This window comes from Sinohyriopsis cumingii, chromosome 15, assembly GCF_028554795.1.
Source record: "Sinohyriopsis cumingii isolate HCF-2022 chromosome 15, ASM2855479v2, whole genome shotgun sequence".
Taxonomy (NCBI): domain Eukaryota; kingdom Metazoa; phylum Mollusca; class Bivalvia; order Unionida; family Unionidae; genus Sinohyriopsis; species Sinohyriopsis cumingii.
Window position 1 is genome coordinate 60,026,425 of NC_142975.1, and position 13,794 is coordinate 60,040,218.

The 13,794-nt window shown below is 35.3% G+C and overlaps 1 protein-coding gene across 6 annotated transcripts in view; it reads left to right on the forward strand.

The window, feature by feature from the left end:
• The window catches only part of LOC149781891 (segment polarity protein dishevelled homolog DVL-3-like), a 114,817-nt gene that overhangs the window by 22,100 nt on the left and 78,923 nt on the right, over positions 1-13,794 (forward strand). For 5 of the 6 annotated variants that reach the window (XM_089936085.1, XM_089936086.1, XM_089936084.1 and 2 more), the window contains exons 3-5: positions 5,411-5,535; positions 8,627-8,706; positions 9,647-9,751. In XM_089936085.1, the coding sequence (XP_089792211.1) occupies positions 5,411-5,535; positions 8,627-8,706; positions 9,647-9,751 (310 nt within the window). The remainder of the gene's footprint in view (positions 1-5,410; positions 5,536-8,626; positions 8,707-9,646; positions 9,752-13,794) is intronic. The other variant, XM_089936087.1, reaches the window with a different exon arrangement.

Here is a 13,794-nt window from a genome sequence, read left to right on the forward strand (position 1 = left end):
GTTTTTTTTTAAACCTTCATTGTCTCTGCAGCACCTACTCTATTTGTTTGCAAGGTTCCACATGCAGAGGTATTTAGCAACTCAAGTTCGTTAAAAAGTTCAGGTGATGAATAATAGTTATCCATATATACTCTGTGTCTTTTATTGAAAAGACTTCACTTGCAAAGCAAACCAATCAAATTTTTTGTTTTACTCAGCTCATCAGTGTTTAGCTCTAGTTCTTCACAATAATTGTCAAGGTCTCCACCTGTTTTACCAGCATAAATGTGACAGCTAATACAATATCCACTGCTTGCTTCACACCTGGAAAAGCTTTAAGCCAAACTCGTTAGGTTTGGCAGGGTTATGAACTCAAAATTTCAGACGACCTTCTTTCCAAGGGCAGGTTGCCTCATGAAAGCTGAGGTTCATATCTCAGCAAATGCTTCATTTTTTTCAATCATTGTGTGGATCTTGTGTAAAGTGTCACCGTGATTGTTCTCATTGACTGCTAGGTGTAAATTGCTTAGAATAGCTAGAAATCTATTCCATCTCATTGTTTTTGCTGAAGTATGGCGTTGATATTACATCATCAGTAGCCCACTATGAGTTGAGATTAGATTTATGTACCAAACCCATTGCTATAATCGGTGCGAAAGAGTTTTAGCTGCTCAGGTGTGACAGGCTGCCATTTCTTCATGCGACTGCTCTCCTTTAAGTCTGCCCCATGAACTCTGATCTGCATAGCAATTTCTCCTATCAGATGCAAGAACACATAATACAAAAAGTCTTAAATAGTCGATAGGTTCAGTGTTCGCCATCTCAACATTTAATTTTGAAGTACCAGTGAATGGGGGAGTTGACAGACGTGCCATCTTTTATCCTCCAGCCAGCAGGTACATCCGAATCCAGTTCCACGCTGATTTTTGGCTCAAAATCAGTCATAGCTATTTCCATCAACACATCACCAGCTCCAATAATTTCATCCTCCTCAAATCCTTCAAAATCATTGTCATCATCACTATCATATGTCAGTATTTGTTGCAAGAAATCACCGTCATATTCAGCGTCAGCCATTTGAATTTTTTCCAGGTACCACATGCTCAAAAGCGAGTATTTGTAAAACTTCTTTGCTAAATGCTTAGTAAAGTACAATGGAATGCTTGTTGGGGGCCTCTATAAACCAATCAAATATAGTTTTACAAGCAGTCATGGCAGGTTGAAGTAATTGGATGCGTACATTGTTGCCTACCCGGAAAATGACGTAAGTCGCAACAAGCACTACGAGACCTTACATCTAGCACTTTAAGGGTTAATATTGTATTCTTGGAGTTCTAAACTCCACCTCAACAATCTACTATGTTTGTTTTTCATTTTGTTAATACTGAATACAGCAATTGGGGAAAGCGCTGAACTAATATACACTTGAAAATATTGCAAAGCCAGTATCAAAGCCAAGCATTCTTCACAGTTGTTGAATTTTTCTGGTGCTTGTTTTTTTTTTTAATTATTATTATAAAAAAATGTCACACTGGATAATCAACACCGTTTGTCTTCTCGAATTAATACTCCACAAACCCCATCATAACTTGCATTAGCATATAATTTAAATAACTGTCTGAAATTGGAATGAACTGGTCCATTTTGTGTATGGCCTTTACTTCATCAAAAGATCCCTAACCTTTGTCAGATCAATGAAACTTGGATTTCTTACTCAATAAATTTGTTAAAGGTTTAGCAATTATAAACAAATTGGAACATAATTCCCAATTGCATCAGTTGCTTTTTGATAATCGGCAAGGGAATTTAAAGATAGCCTTGCCTTTAACTTCTACAGGTTTAACTTGATCTTGTCCTACAGTCTGTGTTAAAATGTGATAAATTGTACATAATTACCATCAGATTTGCTAGATATCATTGTAGATGTCATTAATAAAAATGTAAAAATTATCTAGACCCGATTTTAAATATTAATTTAATGCTGGAATGTTGCTGTAAAGTTTTTCATTCTGAATAACATCACTTTATACTGATAAAGCCCATCTGGAGTTGCAAATGGCAGAATTTCTTTTGCTCTTTCTGTGAGTTGAATTTGCCAGAATCCTTTTAACACATTAATCCCTGGAGGTTTTTGTCATTTTCGCCTGAAATTCGAGTAGGAAACACATTTTGAAAGCTGTTTCTGAATAGTTCCGAAAACACCAAATCCCAGGTGATCTTTCAGTAACATACTGCCAAGTTGTTAGAAACATTGTTTTTCATTGGCTATTTAGCTCACACATTTTGTAGTACAACTAGAAATTCCAGATTATTTGGTATCATTGTAGAGCTTTTTCTGTCTACCTTTCTATAATGCCACCCACTTTAGTGTATCATGCATGACCATGTCGCTACAGAGCTTAGCAGTAGGCTTCCACCTCGCTAGGGGTTAATGTGTTAAACGGTTAGACTTGGTGACACATTTTCAAATTTTGTTGATCCAGTCATCTATTCTTGTCAATGAAATTCTATGAATCTTTGTTGGGAACACTGTTGACTATTTTTTAATGTCAGTGCACATGCAGAATGTAATGTCGGGTATTAGACACAAAAATACATAATGAAGTTATTTCTGCTTGGTTCAATAAACTTATTCTCCAGTATATATTGAATATCTTTTTTCAAATATTCCTGCTTGAGCATTCATTTCGTAAGGATGCTGTTTCACAGGTGTAGAATCTATAATCATTACATTATGATACATTTTATTTGTTTGTGTTGGAACATCAGGGAACAAGTCCTCATATTCATATGATAGCTGTTTTCGTTCATTCCTTTCCTGTTGTTGTAGATGTGAGAGTTTCTGGTCCAGATTGTTTAATATTTCAAAATTCTGATTTTTGTTTAAACCAGTGTAATAACATTGCATTCCTATGTGGGATAGGTACAGCTTAATTGATTGAATAAATAATTGTGCTGTTTCTATAAACATATTATTTATATGACAAATTTGTTGACATTTCCACCTCCCACTAGTGTTAATGATACGAGTCATTTACTTTTCAATCATACAAGGACCATAAAATTTAGTCCAAAGTGGATTCTGGGGTATAGTGATGAGAGTCAGAACATTTTTCACTGGGCTGAAAACTCCTTTCTTGTGCATTTTCTACCATAACTTAATTTTAATTTGACTGAGTAGACTGAAGATCCGATCTTGCTACTGGAAAAGTTGACACTTTATTTGTTTTATATCAGAGACATGGTCAAGAAAATTTTCATTTGAAAAAAGTTTCTCTTCTAATTATAATGGTCCATGGACAGTATGTCCGAAAACTAGTTCTAAAAAACATAACATAATGACTTTTCAACTGATTCTCAATTGTCAAATGGCAGCAAATGAATAGCCATGTCCAAATCCTTTCCTGTATCAAAACAATATGACTGAATCGTGTTCTTCAAAGTTTGATGAAACCTTTCCAAAGACCCGTGACTTTCAGGGTGATAGGCAGCTGAACTGTTAAATGCCTAATTCGTGTGTAACTTCTTACGAAAATTTCAGGCATAAAATGTGACCCTTGATAAGACTGAACAAATTTGGGAAGGCCAACAAGTGTATATGAAGGAAAAAAAAAGAAAAAAGAATTACCAAAGCTTTTACTACATTTTTCAGTACTAATATTTCTCAAAGGAATTGCCTAAGGTCAGCAAGCATTGGTTGCCTGTTTTGGTCTGAAGTAAGTTACTGACACCATCTACCATCATTCTACTAAATGATTCATAAAATGTAGGAGTAGGTTGCAAATGAGCCTTAGATATCTTCTGATTGAATTTTACTGCCATTTGACAAATGTGACAAGGTCAACAGTGTTTAGAAATATTAGTTGTAATTTTCAATCAGTAAGAATGTTTCAGGATCAAGTGATAAGTCTTATTGATTCCAAAATGGCCAGCACAGGGGTTTCATGGGCTAAGCTAAGAATTTCCTGTCAATATGGCCAAGAAACAAGAATTTGATAGCTCGCAGATCACATGTTACCAGGAGGTACCCACTGCTCTAGTGGCCTAGTGGTTAGAGTGTCTGCCTCGGGTCATACCAGAGACTTAAAAAATGGTACTAACAGCTGCCTCGCTAGGTGCTCAGCATTAAGAGGTTAGTGTTAGGACTGGTTGGCCTGGTGTCATGATAATGTGACTGGGTGGGACATCATGCTACATGTCTGTAGCACGATGCCCCAGTGCTAGACATTCATTCTCTCAGCCTCAGTGCTTCTTGCTAGTCTAACTATAGTGGCAGCAAGATGAGATTCTGTTGGTAAGATTTTGTTGGCAGGGCTTAGCTCCAGCATAAATGTTTTTTAGAATGTTTTTTTCCCATAGTTTAGGATGTTGTCAGATAGATGCACTGTTTTAAAAGAATCTTGTTTAGGATTTTGTGGTGGTGATGCTTCCCTGAATGATAGTTTGTTTGTTTTTTGCAAGTAAGACAGTGTTCACAGAACTCTTGGATACTATGTTGTAGCCAAGACCGTGTTCACAGAACTCTTGGGTACTATTTCGTAGCCAAGACAGTGTTCACTGAACTCTTAGATACTATGTTGTAGCCAAGTCCGTGGTCACAGAACTCTTGGGTACTATTTCGTAGCCAAGACAGTGTTCACAGAACCCTTGGATACTATGGTGTAGCGAAGACAGTGTTCACAAAACTCATCGGTACTATGTTGTAGCCAAAGCAGTGTTCACAAAACTCATGGGTACTATATTGTAGCCAAGACCGTGTTCACAGAACTCTTGGGTACTGTGTTGTAGCCAAGACATCGTCCACAGAACTCTTGGGTACTATTTCATTGCCAAGACCGTGTTCACAGAACTATTGGGTACTATCTTGTGGCCAAGACATCATTCACATAACTCTTGGGTACTATTTCGTAGCCAAGACAGGGTTCAAAGAACTCTTGGGTACTATGTTGTAGCCAAGACAGTATTCACAGAACTATTGTTTAAAAAATTTTATCAAGCCTGTTCACATAACTCTTCTTTAAAAAAATTTAAGCAAGAGTGTGTTCGCAAAACTCTTGTGTATTATGTTATAGGCAAGACAACTTGTTTATGTTTTTTAGGCAGACTTTGTTTGCAGAACTCATGTATTTGATTTGTAGGTAAGCTATTCTTGGCAGAATTTTAGCTTGTGATTTTACAAGCCAAACAAAATGTTCCACAGAACAATTCCTTATGATTTTGAACATAGGATATACTGAATTCTTGTTTATTTCATTGTGTGTTGCAGCTGGTCTCAGTGGAAGAGACCATCTCCAACACTTTCACTCCATGTACTAACTTTCAGGCTCTAGAATGCGATGTCTTGCCTTTAAAATTTTTTAGGGAAGATATAGTGAGCTAATGAGAGACATAGTGTTCCAATGATCTTGTTTATGAATTTGTTGTGTTACAGCTGGTCCCAGCAGACAGTAGCACCTCGGACACTCAGTCACAGTGTACAGACTCACAGGCTGGCGATGTACATGTTCCCACGGAAAGAGTTGGTGGAATAGGGGACAGTCGACCACCTTCTTTTCAGTAAGTGTAACTGTTTATAAGGTTTAGATTGAGCTAAATTTAGCATGTTCACACAACTTTAGCAGCATTCTTTAAACAGTTCAGATGTTGGCATTAGAATTTTTATAAGATGGATGAAAATCAGAAATGGCATTGGAGTCAGTGTGAGTGAGAAGTAAGGGCTGCTTTTTGGCATAGGATCGGATACCCATTCTGTTTTATGTAAGGACATGTGACCATGCATGTAAGGTAGGTTGTTTCCAATGGTTGCAGTGGAATATTTGCAACATCATTTTTAGGCCATATATAGCAGCCAGTATATTAGGTGGATGAAGCACCTGAGAAGAAATACTGACCCATGGGAGGTTACTGGAAATCTTTCTCACATATCCATATTGGTCAAAGAAGGAATGAAACCTACATGGACAGAGATGATGTGTGAGTGATCTGAAAACCTTAGACCTCTCAGCCACCCAGGGCCCCATAAAGTGGAATAGCCAGTCTGCCAGTACATGACTCTTACAATACTGTACCCTTAAAATTCTGACATCTTAATGAATAGCGTTTCCAATTTTCTACTCCAGTAAGTGATATGAATGATCAGTTGATCACTTTATTATCATTGCAAATGGTATATTGATTAAAAAAAATTAAGCATATTTTCCGTAAGAGATTTCTTAATTTATCCATTTTTGTATGATCTTTATTCGTTTGATGCAACATGAATTTTATCAAGACTGATTAACCAGAAAATGTTAAACATTTCCATATATGCTCACTTAAAAATAGGGTCCAACTGCAAACTGCACAGACCCAGAACTGCCACAACATACTGTGCTAGCAGATCTGGTTCTGTGGATTTTATTAAGAGTAGTCATTAAATTAATCAACATATACCCTGATCGGCCAGTGCTTTTTGCAATTGCAGTTCAGGTTCTCGAGGGGAGGGTGCAGTTGAACCCAGCTTAGAAAATGAGTATACAATAGTCCCCCTCTTGAACAGCCCCCTCCCGACCGACCAACAGCCACCCGCTTCTTACAGCCAGAATCCATTGGCACCGACGAGTTTGTGTTCAAATGTACCCCTCACGAAAGGCCATCAGGCTAACGTGACCAATGGCCAGCATATTAGTGCAATAATATAAAATTTACCCCTCACAAGCGGCCGCATTTTATTTTAATATGTATCCAGAACCAGTATTTTATTCATAACGTGTGTTGAGTAATACGATTTCTGTTTCCCGATGACATGTTTTCGTTTTACTGAAAGTGGTGTCAACTAATGTACATGTACCACTAAGGTTAATATAATATCATTTACGCCTTATGAGAAGCCACATTTATTCCATAAAGCCAAGAAAGACTCTAATTTTAATCCATACAAAAGGGTAAGTACATGTAATCCAATTAGACATACTGCTGTGTTATCATAAGATGTCCGGTTTAGTTACTGTGATAATTGTTAAGATTACAATTATTGAACAGTAGTAACAGCTGAGAAGTGGCAGTATCGATGTACGTACACAAGGCAGCAGGAAAATGGTTTGATAGCCGTTATGGCTTCCCTTAGTAAGATGTTGAGCTTGTTCACTTTGATAATTAGTGGCTATTACTACTGACAATAATTGTAAAAATTACAAATCCTAACGGCCGTGAGGGCAAATCTGTGTGATGTTAATGGTACATATCGAATCCGTTTTGGCTTCTCTCACTTAGTGTAAAGAAATGTATAAAAACAATAGGGTACCAGACTGCGACTAACAAGTCACGTGAAAGATCACTGCCTTTAAAAACACTTCAGGTTGTTTAGATGCATAAAAAAATTGTTTTATCAGTATTGTAGTTGGCAACATGAATAACTTACTGCAAAAAGATCAACATGTCATCAAGGAAAAGAAAAATTCTCAGTTTATAAGAGAAAGTGAAAGTAATTCAACTGACTGAGAAGGGGAGGGGGTCGAGGATCCTTGCAGAAAACTAATGTTGGAGAGACTCAGATAAACAATATCGTGAAAGATAAGGAAACAATTCTGCAGAAGTGGGAAGGTGAAATGGACTGAGAAAGGAAGATTGTTTAAACCAGGAGATGTTTGTATCCTGATTTGAATGACAAGAAAAAGCAACAATTTTGTCAGTTGAATTGGGATATGACAACTTTACCGCAAGTAATGGATGGTTGCACCGATATCAAGTGCGACACGGTATTAAGTCTTCTACCTTAGTGGAGAATCAGCTTATGTTAATAATGAATTTGTCGAATATTGGAACAAAAGACTAAACGATATATGCAGGGCATGTGACTGCAATGATACTTTTAATTGTGATGAGACTGGTTTGTTTTTTTTAGACTGTTACCAACAAAGTGACAGATGATGTGATCTGTAACATAATTATAGTTTTAAAACTATATCAATGGTTATTCGTAACGTTCTTTTGAAAATGAAGAAACAGTTTGTTTTACATTTTTTTCACAACATGCATGTGATATTTTAATGAAAATGTTAAATGTTTTACAATTAAATGTACTTGTGACTTTCTTCATATGTATTTATTATTTGCATTTGTCATCCCCCTCTAGAAAGGCCACCCTCATTATAAGGCCACTTCCCTGCTGCAATAGGGGTGGACTTATAAGAGGGGGACTGCTGTATGTGTTAGCTGGAAACATTTAAAGACACCATTCTTGTTTAAATTTTTGTCATGTACCGAATCTATCCATACATCCACCCATCTGTCCATACCCTAGATTATTGTCACTTACAATGGGTTGTTTCCTCTTTTTATAAAAGTTTTTATGTTAAGCTCAATATTAAACATTTTTTTTTCTTCAAGGAAAATAACAGGTTAACTTAAAAATTGCTTGAGTGTTGTAAGTATACTTTGTAAGAAAATATAATGACCATGACAAGTTTTTTGAAAATAAAACTTTGATTGACTACTGTACATGTACTCCATCAATATTTTTGAATACATATAGTTATATTGTGGCTATATATTCTATGTTTACCTACCATTTTAATGGCAGGTTTGCTTACAAGTAGTGTCCACATGTTCTCTGATCGGAATGTTGCCACTCAGTATAAATTGGACTGTTACTCATTTCTCATTACAGTGCCAATGCCTCTGTTGCCAGTCGTGATGATCATTGTGACACATGCACAGAGACAGACTCCGTGCTAAGCTCCAGAAGAGGTAAATCATTGTGATGGATATTTTAAATCTTGGATATCTTAAATCTTGTTTGGATTTGTATACTGCTAGTAACAATCACTTACATCCATGATGCTTGAGGGGATTTAATTTCTGCTAGTTTCCTGTTATTTAATGTCTTTGCCATATTCTAGTGTCGGGGAAATACATATCTCTATCAATACATTCATATCTTAAGGGAATTGTCTATAGATGCTTCCCCATAAGGTCACTAGAAGATGATATTCTGCCTATTTTACCTGGACGATGGGCAACCTGGCAGTTACTCCTATATGTAATCACCAAAATTTACCATTTTTAACAAGGCACACTGAAGCAAAGTCAACTTAATAATCACAAATATAGATACTTCCAAACACCATATAAAGCCAAATTAAATCTGCCCACTGACCACTAATATAGCAACTGATGATGTCATCCGGGATCTATCTATACGCATGCCATAAGAGAGTGTATTATGTTGTGAAGATGTCTGTCCGTATATGCTTATACCCATACCAAACTTTGCAGATGATTTGTACCTGGGGTTTTGTACCTGTCACAGTTTTCTTTACATTATTGGCTTCTTTATCAACTTGTTTACCTTGATAAATTGTGAACCATAACAAAGAGAACAAATATGGTAATGCTACGTGATGCCCATGGTTACATAAATGATTTGATGTAATGTTAACTCTCGGGAATTAATTCAAAATCTGTTTTGTCCATGTGCTTTTACATAAGTGTTTAATGTTATTCAAGGGTTTATACATCGATACATATAATGCTCCAAGAAACCTTGTGCCTAGAGCCAAGTATTACCAGAAAGTTTGATGTGGGCATTCTTGTTAAATATAGGTAGCTACATGGGCCTGTGCAAGATTTTCAAATTCGTTGGACCAAGTATATATTAATATCATCACATGTAGATTTCCTTCACTAGATCATTCTCATCGGAGTTCAAGACACTCTCATAGTTCCAGTAACCGAAGCTGTTGTAGTGATCACCACAGTTGTAGTACATGTAGTTCTGGTCATAGTGGCAGTGGTAAGAATGAATTGGTTTTATGGCTTGTATGCATATTGTTTCAGTGGTATAAAGTTTTGTTGTCAGGCTTACATTGTGGTACCATTTTAGAGCTAGCTCTCTCTGATTTTGGGTAAGAGGTCCAGTGTAAAATTTTCAAAACTTGGTACTAAATTAATGAGTGGCCATAATCTGAAAACTGGATGCCCTGAACATAAATATTGTAATGATTTATAGCTCTGCTTTTAAATTATTTATTGATTATCAAAATATGATTTATTGGTCATCAGAAATCAATGGCATGCTTTTTTTTAACAAGATTAATTATTCTTAGCCAGTGTTACTTTTTGACGAGATGGAGGTTTCCAGCAAGTAAAACATGGCAAAGTTCATATACTCAGACTAAAAATTGATCTATTCTTAATTTACACCTCAGTTAAATGTGACATATTTTTTAATTGAGAAACATCATCATGCGAGCAGACAAGTGCATACTTCAGGTTCATAATCTTTGATTGTCTATATTTGATACAGATATCCAGTGAAATGAATGAAGGTTAAAATAACTGTAAATAATTTAATTTGAAATAGATCATGCAAACAATGCTTGCATTTCATCAGAGTAAATTTTGGGTGTTTAAATCTTTGCTATCACTTTATTAAATGCAGTAATAGGTAATTTATCCGGACTTCCCATGGGAGACTTCAGGGGAGATAACTAGTACATTTGATTGATACATGTACACTTAATTGTGCGTATCCAGGACAATCCATTGGTCCTTATAATAGAGAAGTAAGTAGAAAGCCATATGACTGATATGTGTTTTGAATATTCCTTTTTTTTAATAAATCTTAATTCGTAAAGAGAGGGTAGAAACATGGAACAATATGCCTACCAGTTATAGACTGTCAAAGTTTTTGCTTTTGGAAATGGTGCATGTACACAGTAATGTCTGAATTTGCATGTGCTGACAACTAATCAAATTACTTAATATACTTTTTAATTAGCTGGCTGTAATTTTTTTGTTCACTCTCTTTAATGAATCTGCTTTTGTACGGGAAAAGCTTGTCATTTTACAGTCTTGACTTTAGTTCAGAACTAAATAAAAATTTCTTACATTTAACCAGGTGAAATGCACAACTATTTGCGTTTGCAGTTTTTCACGGAAAATCACAGATTCTGTTATCATTAATCAGATATTGCAAATTTTGTCAGAAATGCATAATTTTTCACCTGTTTTGATAATTATTAAACTCAGATTTTTATACTTTTGACATAAATTAAAGGTGGGCTTGACAGAAGAGAGAGCATTGTTGCTTCAAGCACAAATTAGCTTGTTTGGTTTGGTATTTTATGGTGCAATAAAACAGGTAGGTTCTTGAGTTCTGAAGCTTCTGGATTAAAATGCCATACTAAAGAAGGGACCATGTAGTCAACCCAGGCTGATCAATTAACAGGATTTGATCCTGCACACTTTTAGTCATGTATCTGCCAGGCTAACTACTGAACCATATTGGCTTCAAGAACTGATTTTAAAGAACCAGTCTTTATATCTGCTGTCCCTACTGGATTACCAGTTTTGCTTTTAAGGGTTATATAACACTCTGATTATGGATCATAACAGTAATTCTTTCAAGAGCAAAAAATAATGAAGATGCCATGTGCAATCAATAGGAGCAAAATATCTTATTAAAGATATGTGAGGTAACTCCACTGTAACATGACACCACTGTCCCCAGTCCATGAGTGATGCAGTGTAAATGGGATTGACATCACATTTCTTTTGAACAAAGTATTTAAATGGTAATGACTTGTATGTAAGGATAACAAAAAATGGACAAAATATGACCATTTACATTACGTGTACAATATGATATTTTGAAACCTTAGTTGATTTAAAAAATGTCAGAATAAAAAAGAATTCTTTCATAAATGTAACAACATACATGAAAATTTAAATTGCCCAAATTACAGTGGTCCTTTTCATGAATGACCCCACTGAGCAGCAGCCACCCACTTTTCGTGGTCAGAATCCCTTGGCACCAACGAGTTTGTGTTCAAAAGCACCCCATAAGAAAGGCCACCCCTCTAACAAGACCAGCAGTAAGCATATTAGTGCACAGTGTAAAATTTACCCCATACAAGTGGCTACATTTTATTTTGTGTCCAGAAATATTCATTCATATAATAAGGCTAGTAAACCGATTATCACTACCATGTACCACTAAGGTTAATATTATATCATTAATGCTGTCATTTACAAGAAATTGGGCTTCACACAGCGGTTGGGATATTCTCTTCGATGATTACAACCAGACAAGATCATAACATGGTCAACATAGGCTAAATACAGATTTTGTGGATTAACAGAGAAAAATTAACCTTAAACAAAACGGTACCAGACAGACAGAAAAATCACATGACATTACATGTATAATCCCTTGTATAAACAAGGCATTTTGTCTACTCTGCAAAAGTTTCAACTGCATAATTAAATTGCCGTACTGTACAATTAGCAACATAGGAATAAATCATTACAAATCTTCAACATCATCACGTAAATGGAGAATTAATACTTTAGATGAAAAAGTAAAAGTTAAATGACTTGACGACAGTGGTGAGAATTCAAGAGTTTTTGCCAAAAATATTTTTGTTGGGAAGACAAATAAACAACATCATAACAGATAAAGAGAAAATTCTGCAGCAGTGGGGAAAATGCAGTAAATAGAAAGAGAATTATTTTATATGCCAAGCGGTGTTTATACCAAGATTTAAATGTTTTTGAACGATTTTCAATTGTTGTATATATTTGAATTAATTAAATTGTTTTGAATTTTTTGATTATTACATGTTAAAGTGATGTAATTTTGTTTACTGGAATTTGATATTTCCAGAAATTAGTTTGACCTGCCGAAAGCACCTAAAATTAGAACTTTGTAGAACTTTGTATCCTTATGCTGACCTAGTTCCTGACATTGATTGAGAATCAAGTAAAGAACTTTTTATTATTCATTCATAATGTGGGATTGATAATATAGTGAAATTGAGGCAGACTGGAACTATGTGACTTTGGACATAAATATTTCTACAATGTTTTAGAAATTCTGGTTTTACCGGAGAGTTGACCCTCCTCCTGGCATCTGTTTTGCACATTATTCAGGTTTTATACCGATGTCTATAGAGAATTTAGTCAGTTGGGCTTTTTACCTTGGACACTGAAAAATGTTTCGTTGTGACCAGATGAATCTAAATTTTATTTTTTGGAATTATTAATTCTTTTTCTTGGAAATATTTGAGTGCTCATACCGAATTCTTGGACAAAGACATTTCTTGAAATTTTATTCAGAAATTTACACACTGGAATATTATTGTCTGTGGAACAACAAAGAACTGTAGACACAACAGCACTATACTGGCTATAGTATACGTCATCTTCCATTTTAGATTTTCGTCAGACTAACTAAAACTGATTAGAACATTTCATTACTTTGATTCTAAAATTTAATTCATGGATTATTTTTTAATTTGATTCTTAAAACTAATATAAAAGGTTTATCCCACTTTTGTCATGTTTTTCCAGGAAAATCAATTTTTTTAAAAAAAATTTCAAATTGTGTTTTTTCACGTTTTCTTTATTATTGTTTATAAGAGCCTAAACACATAAGACAGTGCACATGCCAACAATACCCCACTTGCATTTCACGCTTAAGAATAAGAACTGTTAATGTATGTTAGCTTGAAATAAGTCTGTTCTTAAGAGAGAAAAACTTTTAATAATTAATGCTACTTTTAAATGATATTAAATGCTTTGAAGTTGACTGTAGCTTTCTTACTAGATGCACATACTTATACATACACATACTTCACAAACATAGTTCCCCTCTGGAAAGGCCACCTGTCATATTCAGCCACTTTCCCAGTTCAGAAGTGGTGGTGTGTTTGTGTGATTTAGGTTTTTAATGTAGCTTTAACCATTTTTCAGTCATATCGCTACAATGTCTGCATTGTGGCAGTTTATAGTGATGTTTAGCACTGGGGCATCATCCCGCAGACATGTAGCATG